Source organism: Bubalus kerabau, chromosome 16, assembly GCF_029407905.1.
Source record: "Bubalus kerabau isolate K-KA32 ecotype Philippines breed swamp buffalo chromosome 16, PCC_UOA_SB_1v2, whole genome shotgun sequence".
NCBI lineage: Eukaryota > Metazoa > Chordata > Mammalia > Artiodactyla > Bovidae > Bubalus > Bubalus kerabau.
In genome coordinates, this window is record NC_073639.1 from 70,276,180 (window position 1) to 70,290,804 (window position 14,625).

General features: G+C 47.3%; 2 protein-coding genes across 4 annotated transcripts in view; one reads left to right on the forward strand and one right to left on the reverse strand.

Annotated features, from left to right (window-relative positions):
- Positions 1-5,396, reverse strand: part of HPS4 (HPS4 biogenesis of lysosomal organelles complex 3 subunit 2) — a 27,704-nt gene extending 22,308 nt beyond the window's left edge. Inside the window, exons 1-4 of one of the 2 annotated variants that reach the window (XM_055550977.1) lie at positions 5,240-5,360; positions 3,748-3,886; positions 3,363-3,626; positions 613-703 (exon numbers count right to left, since the gene is read on the reverse strand). In XM_055550977.1, coding sequence (XP_055406952.1) covers positions 613-703; positions 3,363-3,403 — 132 coding nt within the window. In that variant the 5' untranslated portion in view covers positions 3,404-3,626; positions 3,748-3,886; positions 5,240-5,360. Of the gene's footprint in view, positions 1-612; positions 704-3,362; positions 3,887-5,239 lie in introns of both variants that reach the window. The other variant, XM_055550976.1, reaches the window with a different exon arrangement.
- The window catches only part of SRRD (SRR1 domain containing), a 24,946-nt gene continuing 15,715 nt past the window's right edge, over positions 5,395-14,625 (forward strand). For both annotated transcript variants that reach the window (XM_055550980.1, XM_055550979.1), the window contains exon 1: positions 5,395-5,595. In XM_055550980.1, coding sequence (XP_055406955.1) covers positions 5,423-5,595 — 173 coding nt within the window. In that variant the 5' untranslated portion in view covers positions 5,395-5,422. The remainder of the gene's footprint in view (positions 5,596-14,625) is intronic.

Consider the following 14,625-nt stretch of genomic DNA (forward strand, 5'->3'; position numbering starts at 1 on the left):
GATCTTTGCTGAAGTCAGGCACACGAGGACTGATGACTCACTCCTCTTTACTCTGGCATAAGAAAAGTTTTTTTCTTTTTTTTTTTCAACAGAGCAGACAGAAAATCGTGACAGTAAAATAGAGAGAGAGAGGGCAGAAGTACTGGGCCGCTGGCTTGGGCATTTCAACATCAGGACAGCAACAAAGAATACAGCTACGAGTAAGGGAGCAGGGCTTCCTTGGTGGTCCAGTGGTAATAAATCTGCCTGCCAATGCAGGGGACGCGGGTTCGATCCTTGGCCTGGGAAGATTCCACATACCCCAGAGCAACTAAGCCCATGTGCCACAGCTACTGAAGCCCATGCTCTAGAGCCCGCGCTCTGCAAGAGAAGCCACTGAAATGAGTGGCCTGTGCACCACAGCGAGAGGGTAGCCGCCACTGCTTCAACTGGAGAAAGCCTGTGTGCAGCAGAAAGACCCGGTGTAGCCAAAATCATAATCATAATCATAATAAAGAAAGAAAGAACGAGAGAGTAAAAGTGGCAAATGCCTGGATTATGCGAAGAAAACTGTCCAGATATAAACTCTTTGAAAGGTCATGGGGTCCCCACTGAGTGAGCCGAGTGGCTTACCTGTGGGGGATAAAAGTAACAGATGCCAGCTCGGGTTGGATCTCCTTCTCCCTTCACCTGGGAACCATCATAGAGGAAAAAATAGTTCCACCTGCCAAGAGAAGAGAAAGGAGCTGTGTTCCCTTCCATCCTGTGAACAGGGCCTTGTAACACGCAGCTTCCGGTGGCCCAGCCCAAGAGGGACTCACGCCTCGGTATCTGAAAAGCCTTCTGGGGGCCCCAGAGGAGAAGGAAGCTGAGAGCTACAAAGAGATAAGACCATTTTGTAAGTGCAGCCGACTCAAGCTAAAAACATGCCTCCATCCAGCCGACCGACTCTCTGCCCCAAAACACCGCGAGCAGCTAAGGAAACATGGGGTGCCCACAAGACGCCTCTTATTTGAGACACTGCGCCTTAACTCCGTACCCACGCGGTTTGGTAACGGGTCTTCTAAGATGCTGAGAACGAAGTAAGTTAGGGATGTCTTAGCTGCCCTCACAACTGTTGGGCACGAGACTTCGTTTCTGCCACCGTATCGCTTAACACACACTTGCCGAGGGCTTGTGGAGTGCGCTGTGTTCGCCAGCCCTGGGGCCACAGCGAGCAAAGGGACACAGGAAACGTGCAGTCTCCAGGCAGGAGAGCACATCTGTAATGGGAAAGTGGAGCGCTACACCCCTCTCTGCCCGCTGAAACCTGAGTCCCAAGGACTTCCCTGGTGGTCCGCTGGTGAAGACGCCGCACTTCCACTGCAGGGGGCGCAGGTTCAACCCCTGGCTGAGGAAGTTAAGATCCCGTGTGCCACCTGGCTTGGCCAAAAAAACTACAAAACAAAAACTAAAAGCCTCACTCCTCCTTTGACAGGACCCCTCATCAAACTTCTGATTTCCTCTCTGCAGAGGAAGCTCTCTTCTCAATTCCCACAACCCTCTGCTCTTCCCTAAAGACTCGGGGTCTCCTCTGCGGTATAACTATAATTATCTCCTTAAGACCACAAGGCAGACTCCCCAGGCCGGCCCTGGGTTCAGCCTCTCAGTCTCTGAAAGCACGCCTGTCAGGCCAGAGTGGTGACTGCACTCTTCTCCCCAGTCTACACCCTCCCCCTGCCGCCCTCCCTGCCCCCACCTTATCCTCCCCGTGACAAGCAGTAACTCTGTTTCCAGCACATTCCGCTTGCCCAAGTTCCAGATCTCGATGTGCCACCGGCTTCAGGGCAAGAGCAGATAAAAAATGCCTCGGGCGCAGCTCAGAAACCCCGTTGCTGGGTGGTGAGCCTCTTGTAATGTAACATACAGAAATAGCACATCATCGTGTTGGGTACAGTGTTATCCGTCAGTGATGCTTCAGACAAAATGTCACAGAAAAAGATGGGATTTGTGGTTATCCGAGGCAGGGGGTGGGGGAAGTGGGGATCGGATGAAGGTAGTCAAAAGGTACAACCTTCCAGTTATACGCAGTGCCAGGGTTGTAACGTGTCGCTGTTGTTCACTTGCTGTCATCGTCTCCGACTCTTTGTGACCCCGTGGACTGTAGCCCGCCAGGCTCCTCTGTCCGTCGGATTCTCCAGGCAAGAATACTGGAGTGGGTTGCCATTTCCTCCTCCAGGGGATCTTCCCGACCCAGGGATCGAACCCGTGTCTCCTGCATTGGCAGGTAGATTCTCTACCACTGAGTGTGTGCTCAGTTGCTTGTTGTGTCCAACCTTTTGTGGCCCCGTGGACTGTAGCCCGCCAGGCTCCTCTGTCCATGGGATTTTCAAGGCAAGAGTACTGGAGTGGGTTGCCATTTCTTCTTCCAGGGGATCTTCCCGGCCTAGGGATAGATCCCGTGTCTCTTACGTGCCCTGCATTGGCAGGAGGATTCTTTACTGCTGAGCCACCAGCAAAGCCCTGGTGTACCATACAGTATGATAAATGTAATTAACACTGCCGTATGTTATATATGAAAGTTGTTAAACAGAGTAAATCCTGAGTTCTCATTACAAGGAAAAATTTTTTCCTTTTATTTTGTATCTGTGTGAGATGATGGATGCTCACTAAACTTACTGTAATCTTTTCATGATTATGTGAGTTACAGTGCTGAATGTCAATTATATGTCAGTGAACTGGAAGCTTGTAGGTAGATAAATACATGAATGAATGAATGAAACCCACTGCTGGGCTCCACCTTTTCCCCACCTTTCCACCTTTTCCTCACGTTCCCCGGGTGAAAGTGCCCCAACTCTTGACAGGCCCACAAAGAACACTTGAGTGTCATTTTGAACTGCACACATATAAATGTCATAAACTCTGCTCATTCTTTTGAAACCACGCCTCTCACTTTCCTCTCCTCGATTTAACATTCGCTGAACCAAATTCAGATAGGCTTAACCCATTTAGGGTTAAGCAGAGTTTCAGGCAGGTGTTGTGTAATACCCTTCAAGAGCCAGTCTCGCCAAACTTCTCCTCATGGCGAAATTCCGCACGGCCACCTCTGCTTGTCTCTCAAAAGTGAGGACTCGATCGCCTGTGGTACTGTCACGGCCCAGCTGCAGAATCCAGCCACAGCTATCCTTTCTGCAATCTACCAGCAGCGCTAGACCCTGCAAGAGGCTTGTGCGGTCACAACACATCAGCTTCAGAGAGAAATGGCCCTTGATTAGTGGCTCTGAGGAAAATGGTTCCCCCCGCTTAATTAAATCTAGACAATACAGTTGGGGATTTTCAGTTCACCCAAAACATCTGTCCAGCAGCCTGGCAGGAACTAAACCCCTGCAGGCCCTGCTACTCACCAGGAGGCCAACTTGCTCTCTGTGGAGGTGGAGGCCGCCATTTACTCTCCACGGGCCCTCATTCTTTTCATTTGGGTTTTCTTTTCCAGTCTGGCTTTATTCTCCCCAGCAGTGGCAATTCCTCCAGGTCCCCAGTCTGCTGAATCCGGATGTGGGGCGTTTAGGTGTCTTCAGTCATCAGCAGTCACTTGTCTAGTTTTCATTCAGCATGAAAGTGCTGCTTCCCTTCCCTGGAGGCCCTTAGGTCCCATCAGTACCTCCAGCCTCTCAGAAAGAATAAAATAAAGCAAGATGATTGTTCCACAAAGTCAAATCCACCAATCTGGTTCCATGAGCATCAGCTCTCTGGCCCTCTGTGGAACGAACCCTTCAAAGAGCTCCTCACCAGGGACGCCCCTGGACAGGCGAGATGCATGCTGAAGGCGGTGCCCTGAAGCAGTGTCTAGCTTGTCTTCTTCAAAGCCATTCTGAAGGCTTCTTTTTTAAAGTTTGAAGCTTCCCGTTCAAAGATCAGTCCCTTGGCCCTAAAATAAACACAAGGCGTAGATTATTTCAGAATCCCATGAGTGAGCATGTGACCCAGCAGAGTTAAGCAAATGGTATGCTTCAAAAGAGCTTTCCACAAAGTTGAAAAGTGTGTTTCAAGATCCAAAAGAGAGGGGAGCAAAACCTCAGAGTAAGTCCCACAGTTAACTTGTAAAAGTTATGTCACACATAAGATAAAATTAAATAACCGGTGTGAAAAAGCTTTGGGTGTCGAGCACAGCGATACAAATGAAGCAGCTGCTGTAGTAATAATGGAACTCAGATTAAGGAACTGTCACCTCGACAGCCCCAAGAGTAATCTAAACATGTAGAATCCCAGAGCTGGGCGTGTTTCCAGAAGACAGAGAATTTAACAAGTGACATTCAAACTCCCACAAAAGGAGAGAAAACTCATGAAATTTCAAACTCAGAAAGGACGAGGGCATCACTTTAATCCTCTCTTGTACTCTCCTTCAGTAACTACCTTGACTGTCTCTGGCCTCCTCCCTACAGAGACAGGTCAGTGTTAAATTTATCCTTCCACCAAGCTGACACTGGCCTTCAAGTAAACTCCACACTCTCCAGGAAAACAAAACAAGGTCTGATCCTTTGGTCACTTCAAATCTGTATTACCAACCGTCACTTTCTCCAAGCTCAGTGTCCCCAGGGACATGGTTTCAAATGCTTGCTCACCATCTGCCATCCTCCTGGGAACACAAGGGAGTTTTGTTTTTTCTTTTTTAAGCTCCTTTGGTAGAAGTCCCTAGAGAGGACATCACTGAGTCTTTGGTGGCCTGTAAAAGCTGTCTTTTCTCAGCTCTTGCTATCTTGGGGTGGGCCTCACTAGGGTCATACTCATGGCATCTGTGAAGCATATTCGGATGCCTATGGAGGCGGTATCTAAGCCCCCTGAGGCTAAGGACTGCATCCTGAAACCCCCATCCCTTGTTCCCAGAGGACTGGGCCGTCCTCTGCCAAGGTCCACTCGCTTATCTGAAAGGTCCAGAAGGAGCTGGTAATGGTCCAAGGGTAGGGCAACTGTTGGGATGCGGCCGCATAAGTCCCTGGTGGGGGGCGGTGAGGGGGAGGCGGTGATGTGTGGCCTCAGGGTCTGCAGAGCAGGCAAAGGGGCGCGACCGACCGCGATGGGCCGGGAAGCGATGGTTAACCGCAGGTGGCAGGGGGACGTGTCTGGCCTCAGCTTCAGGGAGCTGGCATTGGCGGACAAAAAGGCGCAGGAGTAAATCGGGGCCCGGGTCACAGCGCGGAGGGGCGCCCAGAAGGCGCTCTCCCCCGGGGTCCCCCCCTCCCCCGCTTCGGTGTCCCCGCGCCGCCGGGCACTGCCCACCCACCGGAGTCGCCAGGCAGCCCCAGGGTCGGCGATCGGGCTCTCGCGACTCCCGCCCGGTACCTACGCGCGCGGCAGAGCGGTCCCAGGGTCACGCGCCACCTGAGCCTACCGCCCCCGTGAAGTTCCCGCAGGGCTGGCGCGCGTCGATGACGTAGGGTCGAGCGCGCCGTGACGTCGGAGGCCCATGGCGGCGGCGGCGGCGGCGACGCGAGAGACCTGGCGGGCGGCGTCTCCGCGGAGAAGGCGCTCAGCGGCTCGGCGTCCGAAGCGGAGGGAGGCTGCGGCGGCCGCTGGGACCCCGGGAGCCGAGCCCGAGGTGGACGGTGGAGTCGTGCTTCGTCGCATCCAGGAGGCCAGGTAAGGACGGACTCGGTCCTGGGTCCAGACTTCACGCCCGTGGGAGTCTCCCCGAGCCCCAGTCTCGCCGTTTGTCCCCTTTAACGCTCAGGATTTAAGGGTTATGGGTGGAGGTAACAGAGATAAAGAGCTCATTATTGTAATAAGCACGCAATAACGTCTCTTACGGCAGTTGCAACTGCGTGGCCAATGGGCGTGAAAATAGTAATAGTACCTATATAGGCTTGTTTCGAGGGTACAGTGGATTAGTCAATGGTTGCACCATTCCAAACAGAATCTGGCGCATGGTAAGCGCTACCCGTGTTCGGTATAAATATAATGCTGATATCGGTCATCAGTGGTTTTGCTCACACCAGGGCCGCCAGCCTGCACACTTGATAGTCATTTTCACGAGTCTCATCATTGGTTAATTGAGGAGCTGCTGCTCTGTGGCTGACACTGGCTTAAGCGCTCTTTATCGAGATGAACATCTCAGCCATGCTAGGGTCCCGATGGGGCACCTAGTCTCGAAGAAAAATGGTTTCTAGATGTGTATAGAGCCAGGTTTCAAACCTTTGTCTTTGGTAACTTCAAGTTCAGTTCAGCTTAGTCATGTCGGACTCTTTGCGACCCCATGGACTGCAGCACGCCAGGCTTCCCTCTCCATCACCAACTCCCCGAGTTTACTTAAACTCATGTCCATTGAGTCGGTGATGCCATCCAACCATCCCATCCTCTGTCATCCCCTTCTCCTCCCACCTTCAGTCTTTCCCAGCATCAGGGTCTTTTCCAATGAGTCAGTTCTTCACGTCAGGTGGCCAAAGTATTGGAGTTTCAGCTTCAGCATCAGTCCTTCCAGTGAATATTCAGGACTGATTTCCTTTAGGATGGACTGGTTGGATCTCCTTGCTGTCCAAGGGACTCTCAAAGTGTTCTCCAACACCACAGTTCAAAAGCATCAGTTCTTCGGTGCTCAGCTTTCTTTATAGTTCAACTCTCACATCCATACATGACCACTGGAAAAACCATAGCCTTGACTAGACGGACCTTTGTTGGCAAAGTAATGTCTCTGCTTTTGAATATGCTGTCTAGGTTGGTCATAACTTTTCTTTCAAGGAGCAAGTGTCTTTTAATTTCATGGCTGCAGTCACCATCTGCAGTGATTTTGGAGCCCCCCAGAATAAAGTCCGTCACTGTTTCTCCATCTATTTCCCATGAAGTGATGGGACCAGATGCCATGATCTTAGTTTTCTGAATGTTGAGTTTTAAACCAACTTTTTCACTCTCCTCTTTCACTTTCATCAAGAGGCTCTTTAGTTCTTCACTTTCTGCCATAAGGGTGGTGTCATCTGCATATCTGAGGTTATTGATATTTCTCCCGTCATTCTTGATTCCAGCTGTGCTTCATCCAGCCCAGCGTTTCTCATGATGTACTCTGCATATAAGTTAAATAAGCAGGGTGATGATATACAGCCTTGACGTTCTCCTTTCCCTGTTTGGAACCAGGGAACTTCAGAACTTTCTTCAAAACTTTGATAACTTCAAAGCTCTCCATTATTCTGGTTTATCCCACCCCCACCCCTCCATGCTTTGCTGTGTACTTTATATAGTGTTGAGGAGGAAAAGTCTACTCTTCTAGGTTCTTCTGGCTGCTCTAATAATCAGATTGACACAAGACAGATTAAGTCATGTCTGACTCTTTGGGACCCCAGGAACTGCAGCACGCCTTCACCATCAAAACCTGAGTTTGCTCAAACTCATGTCCATTGAGTTGGTGATGCCATCTTGCCATCCAACCATCTCATCCTCTCTCGCTCCCGTCTCCTGTCCTCAGTCTTTCTCATCATCAGGGTCTTTTCCAAGGTATTGGAGCTTCAGCATCAGTACTTCAATGAATATTCAGGGTTGATTTCCTTTAGGATTGACTGGTTTGATCTCCTTACTGTCCAAGGGACTTTAAAGAGTCTTCTTCAGCACCGGACTTTGAAAACATCAGTTCTTTGGTGCTGAACCTTCTTTATGGTCCAACTCTCACATCGGTACATGACTGCTGGAAAACCATGGCTTTGACTATATGTACCTTTATTGGGCTTCTCTTGTGGCTCAGTTGGTAAAGAATCCACCTGCAATGCAGGAGACCTGGGTTCGATCCCTGGGTTGGGAAGATCTGCTGGAGAGGGGAACAGCTACCCACTCCAGTATTTTGGCCTGGAGAATACATGGACTGTGTAGTTCATGGGGTCACAAAGAGCTGGATATGACTGAGTGACTTTCACTTGTTAGCAAAATGATCTCTGCTTTTTAATATTCTGTCTAGGTTTGTCATAGCTTTCCTGCCAAGAAGCAAATGTCCTCTAATTTTATGGCTACAGTCACCATCAGCAGTGATTTTAGAGCCTAAGAAGAGGAAATCTGTCACGCTTCCACCTTTTCCCCTTCTATTTGCCATGAAGTGATGGGACCGGATGCCGTGAGCTTAGTTTTTTTAATATTGAGTTTTAAGCTGGTTTTTTCAGTCTCCTTCACCCTCATCAAGGGGCTCTTTAGTTCCTCTTTGCTTTCTGCCATATGAGTGGTATCATCTGCATATCTTATCAGAGGTTGTTGATACTTCTCCCAGCGATCTTGATTCCTGCTTGTAACTCACCCAGGCCAGCATTTTGCATGATGTGCTCTGTGTATAAGTTAAATAAACAGGGTGACAATAAACAGCCTTGTACTCCTTTCTCAGTTCCGAGCCAGTCAGTTGTTCCATACAGGATTCTAACTGTTGCTTTTTGACCTGCATACAGGTTTCTCAGGAGACAGGTAAGATGGTCTGGTATTCCTATCTCTGTAAGAGTTTTCCACAGTTTGTTATGATCCACACAGTCAAAGGCTTTAGCGTAGTCATTGAAACAGAGGTAGATGTTTTTCTGGAATTCTTTGCTTCCTCTGTGATCCAGCGAATGTTGACAGTTTGATCTCTGGTTCCTCTGCCTTTTCTAAACCCAGTTTGAACATCTGGAAGTTCTTGGTTCATGTAATGTTGAAGCCTAGCTTGGAGGATTTTGAGCCTAACCTTACTAGCATGGGAGATGAGTGCAATTGTCCAGTGGTTTGAACATTCTTTAGTACTGCCCTTCTTGGGAATTTGAATGAGGATGGACCTTTTCCAGTCCTGTGCCCACTGCTGGGTTTTCCAGATTTGCTCACCTTTGAGTGCAGCACTTTGATAGCATCATCTTTTAGGATTCTAAGTAGCTCTGCTGGAATTCCATCACCTCCTCTAGCTTTCTTGACAGCTGCTGCTGCGAAGTCGCTTCAGTCGTGTCCGACTCTGTGCGACCCCAGAGACGGCAGTCCACCAGGCTCCCCCATCCCTGGGATTCTCCAGGCAGGAACACTGGAGTGGCTTGCCATTTCCTTCTCCAATGCATGAAAGTGAAAAGTGAAAGTGAAGTCGCTCAGTCGTGTCCGACTCTTGGCGACCCCATGGACTGCAGCCCACCAGGCTCCTCCGTCCGCGCGATTCTCCAGGCAGGAGCACTGGAGTGGGGTGCCATCGCCTTCTCCGTTCTTGGCAGCAGTGCTTCCCAAGGCCCACTTGACTTCACGCTCCAGAATGTCTGGTTCTGAGCGAGAGACTGTACTATTGTGGTTATCTGGGTCGTTAAGATCTTTTTTGTACAGTTCTGTGTATTCTTTCCATCTCGTCTATCTTTTCTGCTTCTCTTAGGTCTTTACCGTTTCTGTCCTTTATTGTGCCCATCTTTGGATGAAGTGCTCCTTTGATGTTTCTGATTTTCTGGAGGAGACCTCTCGTCTTTCCCCTCTGTTGTCTTCCTCTGTTTCTCTGCGCTGTTCACTGAAGAAGGCCTTCTGCCCCTCCGTGCTGTCCTCTGGAACTCCACGTTTAGTTGGCTGAACCTTTCCCTTTCTCCCTTGCTTTTCGCTTCTCTTCTTTCCTCAGCTATTTGTAAAGCCTCCTGAGACAACCACTTTGCCTTCCTGCCTTTCTTTTCCTTTGGGATGGTCTTGTCCGCTGCCTCCGTGCAGCACTACGGGCCTCTGTGCATCGTTCTTCAGGGAGTCTGCTTGCTGGATCTAATCCCTTGAATCTACTTGTCGTCTCCACTTATACTCATAGGGGATTGGATTTAAGTTGGACCTGACTGGCCTGGTGGTTTTCCCCACTTGCTTTAATTTAATCCTGAATTTTGCCATAAGGAGCTGATGATCTGAGCCATAGTCAGCTCCCGGTCTTGTTTTTGCTGACGGTATACAGCTTCTCCATCTTTGGCTACAAAGAATGTAATCAGTCTGATTTTGACATTGACCATTTGGTGATGTCCATGTGCAAAGTCCTCTCTTGTGTTGTTGAAAAAGGGTGTTAGCTGTGACCAGTGCATTCTCTTGGCAGAATTCTGTTAGCCTTTGCCCTGCTTTATTTTGTACTCCAAGGCCAAATTGCCTGTTGATACTCCAGGTATCTCTTGACTTCCTACTTTTGCATTCCAGCCCCCTCTGATGAATAGGACATCTCTTTTTGGTGTTAGTTCTAAGAGGTCTTCTAGGTCTTCATTGATTTTTTTCTGCATCAGACTTGGATTACTGTGATACTGAATGATTTCCCTTGGGAACGAACTGAGATCATTTTGTCATTCTTGAAGTTGCACCCAAGTACTGCATTTCAGACTCTCTTGTTGACTCTGAGGGCTACTCCAGTTCTTCTATGGGATTCTTGCCCTCAGAGGAGATACAGTGGTCAGCTGAATTAACTTTGCCCGTTCCCCTCCATTCTAGTTCACTGATTCCTAAGACGTCGATGTTTACTCTTGCCATCTCCTGCTTGACCATGTCCGGTTTACCCTGATGCATGGACCTAACATTCCAGGATCTTTTGCAATATTGTTCTTTGCAGCATCGGATTTTACTTTCATCACCAGACATCCACCCTGAGCGTCGTTTCTGCTTTGGCCTTTCCGGAGCTGTAAGTAGCTGTTCTCCGCTCTTCCCTGGTAGCATGTTGGACCCCTTCCGACCTGGGGGGCTCATCTGTTGGTGTCGTATCTTTTCGCCTTTTTATAGAGTTTTTGTGAGGATCTGGTATCTTGGACTATGCGTGTTCTCACAGTTCCTATGCCCTTTCTCCCGTGATGGGCACATACGTTGCTTCCACATCTTGGGCTGTTGCAGATTGTGGGCATGGGGCATGAATGCCATGAATGCGCGTGGGTTTTCAAAGTAGTGTTTTCATTTTCTTCAGAGAAATACCCACAAGTTGGAATTGTTGGCTCAAATGGTAGTTCTTTTTTTTAAGACTTTTTTTTTTTTTTATGTGGACCATCTTTAAAGTCTTTATTGAGTTTGTTACAACATTGTTTCTGTTGTACGCTTTGGCGGTTTTTGTTTTTGTTTTGGCCAAGTCGCATACGGGGTCTTAACTCCCCAACCAGGGATGGAGCCCACACCCCCTGTGTTGGAACGTGAAGTCTTAGCCACTGGACTGTCGGGGGCCCCTCAAATGGTAGTTCTGTTTTTAATTTTTTGATACTGTTTCCCGCAGTGGCCGCGCCAGTTGACATTTCTACCAGCAGTATGCCAGAGTTCTCCTCTGTCCACATCCTTACCAGCACTTGTTATTTCTCTCTCTTCTTGATATAGCCATCCTAAGAGGTATGAGGTGGTAACTCATGGTGGCTTTCATTTGTACTTCCCTACTGTTTAGTGATGTTGAGCAGCTTTTCATGAACCTGTTGGCCATCTGTATGTCTTCTTTGGAAAAAAGGTGTGTTCAGATTTCCTGCCCATATTTTAATTGAAGTGTTTGGGGTTTTTTGCTGTTGTGTGTTCTATGTATGTTTTGGATATTAAGCCCTTATCAGATACATGATTTGCAGATACTGTCTCCCATTCGGTATGTTGCCTTTTCATTTTGTCCATGGTTACAGATGCCATGCAGAGGCTTTTTAGTTTGATGTAGTTCCACTTGTTTATTTTTGCTGTTGTTATCTGTACTTTAGGTGTTAGATTTAAAATATCATCACCAAAAAATTTTTAATAAATAGAAACAAACAAGCATCACCAATACTTGTGTCACGTTTACTGCCTGTGTTTTCTTCCAGGAGTTTTATGGTTTCCAGTCTTTCTAAAGGTATACGCAGTTTTGTTTGTCTGGCCGCACCGGTTCTTAGTTGCGGCGTGCTCCATCTTTTAATCGCAGCATGTGAGATCTAGTGCGCCGGCCAGGCGTCAGACCCATGCCCCCTGCATTGTGAGTGTGGAGTCTTAGCAGCTAGACCACCAAGGAAGTCCTGATCTCAAGTCTTATATTTAAGTCTAAATCCATTTTGAGTTAAGCTTTGTGTATGGTGTAAGATAGTGGTCTAGTTTTATTCTTCTTTTTTTTTAATGTGGATGTCAGTTTTTCCAAATGCAATTTATTGAAGAGACTGTCTTTTCCATTTTGCATTCTTGGCTCCTTTGTTGTAAATTAACTGACCATAGATGGAGTGGATTTATTTCTAGGCTCTGTTCTGTTCCACTGATCTGTGTGTCTGTTTTTAAACCAAAACTATACTGTTTTAATTACTATAGCTTTGTGATAGATTTGAAATCAGAGGGCATGGTAGCTCTAGCTTTGTTGTTCTTTCTCAAGATTGCTTTGGCTATTTGGGGTCTTTTGTGGTTCCATACAAATTTTAGAATTGTTTGTCCTGTTTCATTAAAAATGCCATGGGAATTTTGATGAGGATTGCATTGAATCTGTAAATTTCTTCAGGTAATATGGGCATTTTAACAACATTAATTGCAATCCATGATCAGGAAATATGTTTCCACTGTTTTGTGTCTTCTTCAGTTTTCTTTCTTTAGTATCTTGTCTTTTTCAGTATGTGAGTCTTTCACTTGCTTGGTTACATTTATTCTTAGGTATTTTATTCTTTTTTAGTTATAAAAATCTTTTTGATGCAGTTGTACATGAGGTTGTTTCTTTTTTTTTCTGATCAGTATTTTTTATTGAAGTGAGTTGATTTAAATTGTGTTAATTTCTGTTGTACAGCAAAGTGATTCATTTATCATATATTAACATATGCATTCTTTTTTATATGTTCTTTTTGTTGTGGTTTCTCACGGGATATTGGCTGTAGCTCTCTGCTGTACAGTAGGGCCGTGTGGTTTATCCCTTCTCTACATGGAAGTGTCATCTGCTGACCCACCTCCCACGCCAGCCCTCTCTCCGCTCTGCTCTGGGGGCCACCAGCCTGTCCTCTTGGAGAAAGCAATGGCACCCCACTCCAGCACTCTCGCCTAGAAAATCTCATGGATGGAGGAGCCTGGTGGGCCACAGTCCATGGGGTCGCTAAGAGTCGGACAAGACTCAGCGACTTCACTTTCACTTTTCCCTTTCATGCATTGGAGAAGTAAATGGCAACCCACTCCAGTGTTCTTGCCTGGAGAATCCCAGGGATGGGGGAGCCTGGTGGGCTGTCTATGGGGTCGCACAGGGTCGGACACGACTGAAGCAACTTAGCAGCAGTGGCAGCCTGTTCTCTGTCTCCATGAGTCTGATTTGGATTCATAGGCAAGTTCATTTGTGTCATATTTTAGATTCCACATAGAATTGATACCATATGGTCTTTCTGTTTCTGACTTACTTCACTTAGTATGGTAATCTATTGCTTCCAGCTATGTTGCTGCAAATGGTGTCTTTTTTATGGCTGAGTAGTATTCCATCACACACACACACACACACACACACACACACACACACACACCCCTTCTTTATTCATCTGTCAATTAACGCATAGGTTGCTCCCATGTCTTGGCTGTTGTGAATAGTGCTGCTATGAATATAGGTTTGCGTGTATCTTTTTAAACTATAGCTTTGTTCGGATATATGCCCAGGAGTGGAATTGCCGTATCATATGGTTATTCTATTTTAAGTTTTCTGAGGAACCTCTGTAAGTGTTTTCCGCGTGGCTGCACCAACTTATATTCCCACCAGCAGTGCGGGAGGACTCCCCTTTCTCCATGCCATTCTCCAGCATTTGGTATCGGTAGACTTTTAAAGCCATTCTGATGGATGTGAGGGGATAGATAGCTCAGTGTAGTTTTGATGTGCACTTCTCTGGTAATTAGCTGTGATGAGCGTCTTCTCACGTGCCTATTGGCCATCTGTATTTCTTCTTTGAAAAAATGTCTGTTTAGGTCTTATGCCCATTTTTCAGTTGGTTGTTTCGTGTTTTGTTGTTTTGTGAGGTCCTTATGTATTTTGTAAATTAAACCCTTGTCAGTTGCGTTGTTCACAGATATTTTATCCCATTCCTTAGGTTGCCTTTTCGTTTGTTTGTGGTTTCCTTTGCTGTGCAGAAGCTTGAGTTTTTAATTTGATTAGATCCCATTTAGGGCTTCGCTTGTGGCTCAGCTGGTGAAGACTGCCTGCAGCGCGGGAGACCCGCCTTCAGCTGCTGGGCTGAGAAGACCCCCTGGAGAAGGGAAAGGCTGCCCACTCCAGTGTTCCGGCCTGGAGAGTTCTGTGGACTGTGTAGTCCCTGGGGTCTCAAAGAGTCAGACATGACTTAGCGACTTTCACTTTACTTCACTTCATTTATTTTTTATTTCTGTTGCCTTGAGAAATTGACCTAAGAAAACATTGGTATAACTTATGTCAGAGAATATCTTGCCTATGATATCTTCTAGGACTTTTATGGTGCCATGCATTATATTTAAGTCTTTAGTCCATTTTGGGTTTCTTTTTGTGTATGGTGAGATGGTGTGTTCCAACATCACTGATTTACGTGAGGTTGTCTGGCTTTCCCCACACCACTTGCTGAAGAAGCGGTCTTTTTCCCATTGTGTATCATTGCCTCCTCTGTGAAGTACTGATTTACCACAGACGTGTGGCTGTATCTCTGGGCTGTCTGTTCTGTTCCGTTGATCCGTATGTCTGGTTTGGGCCAGTGCCGCACTGGTTTGATCACCATAGCTTTGTAGCGTTATCTGACGTCTGGGAGGGTTGTGCCTCCAGCTTTGTTCTTTTTCTTCTGGATTACTTTGGCAATTCTGGAT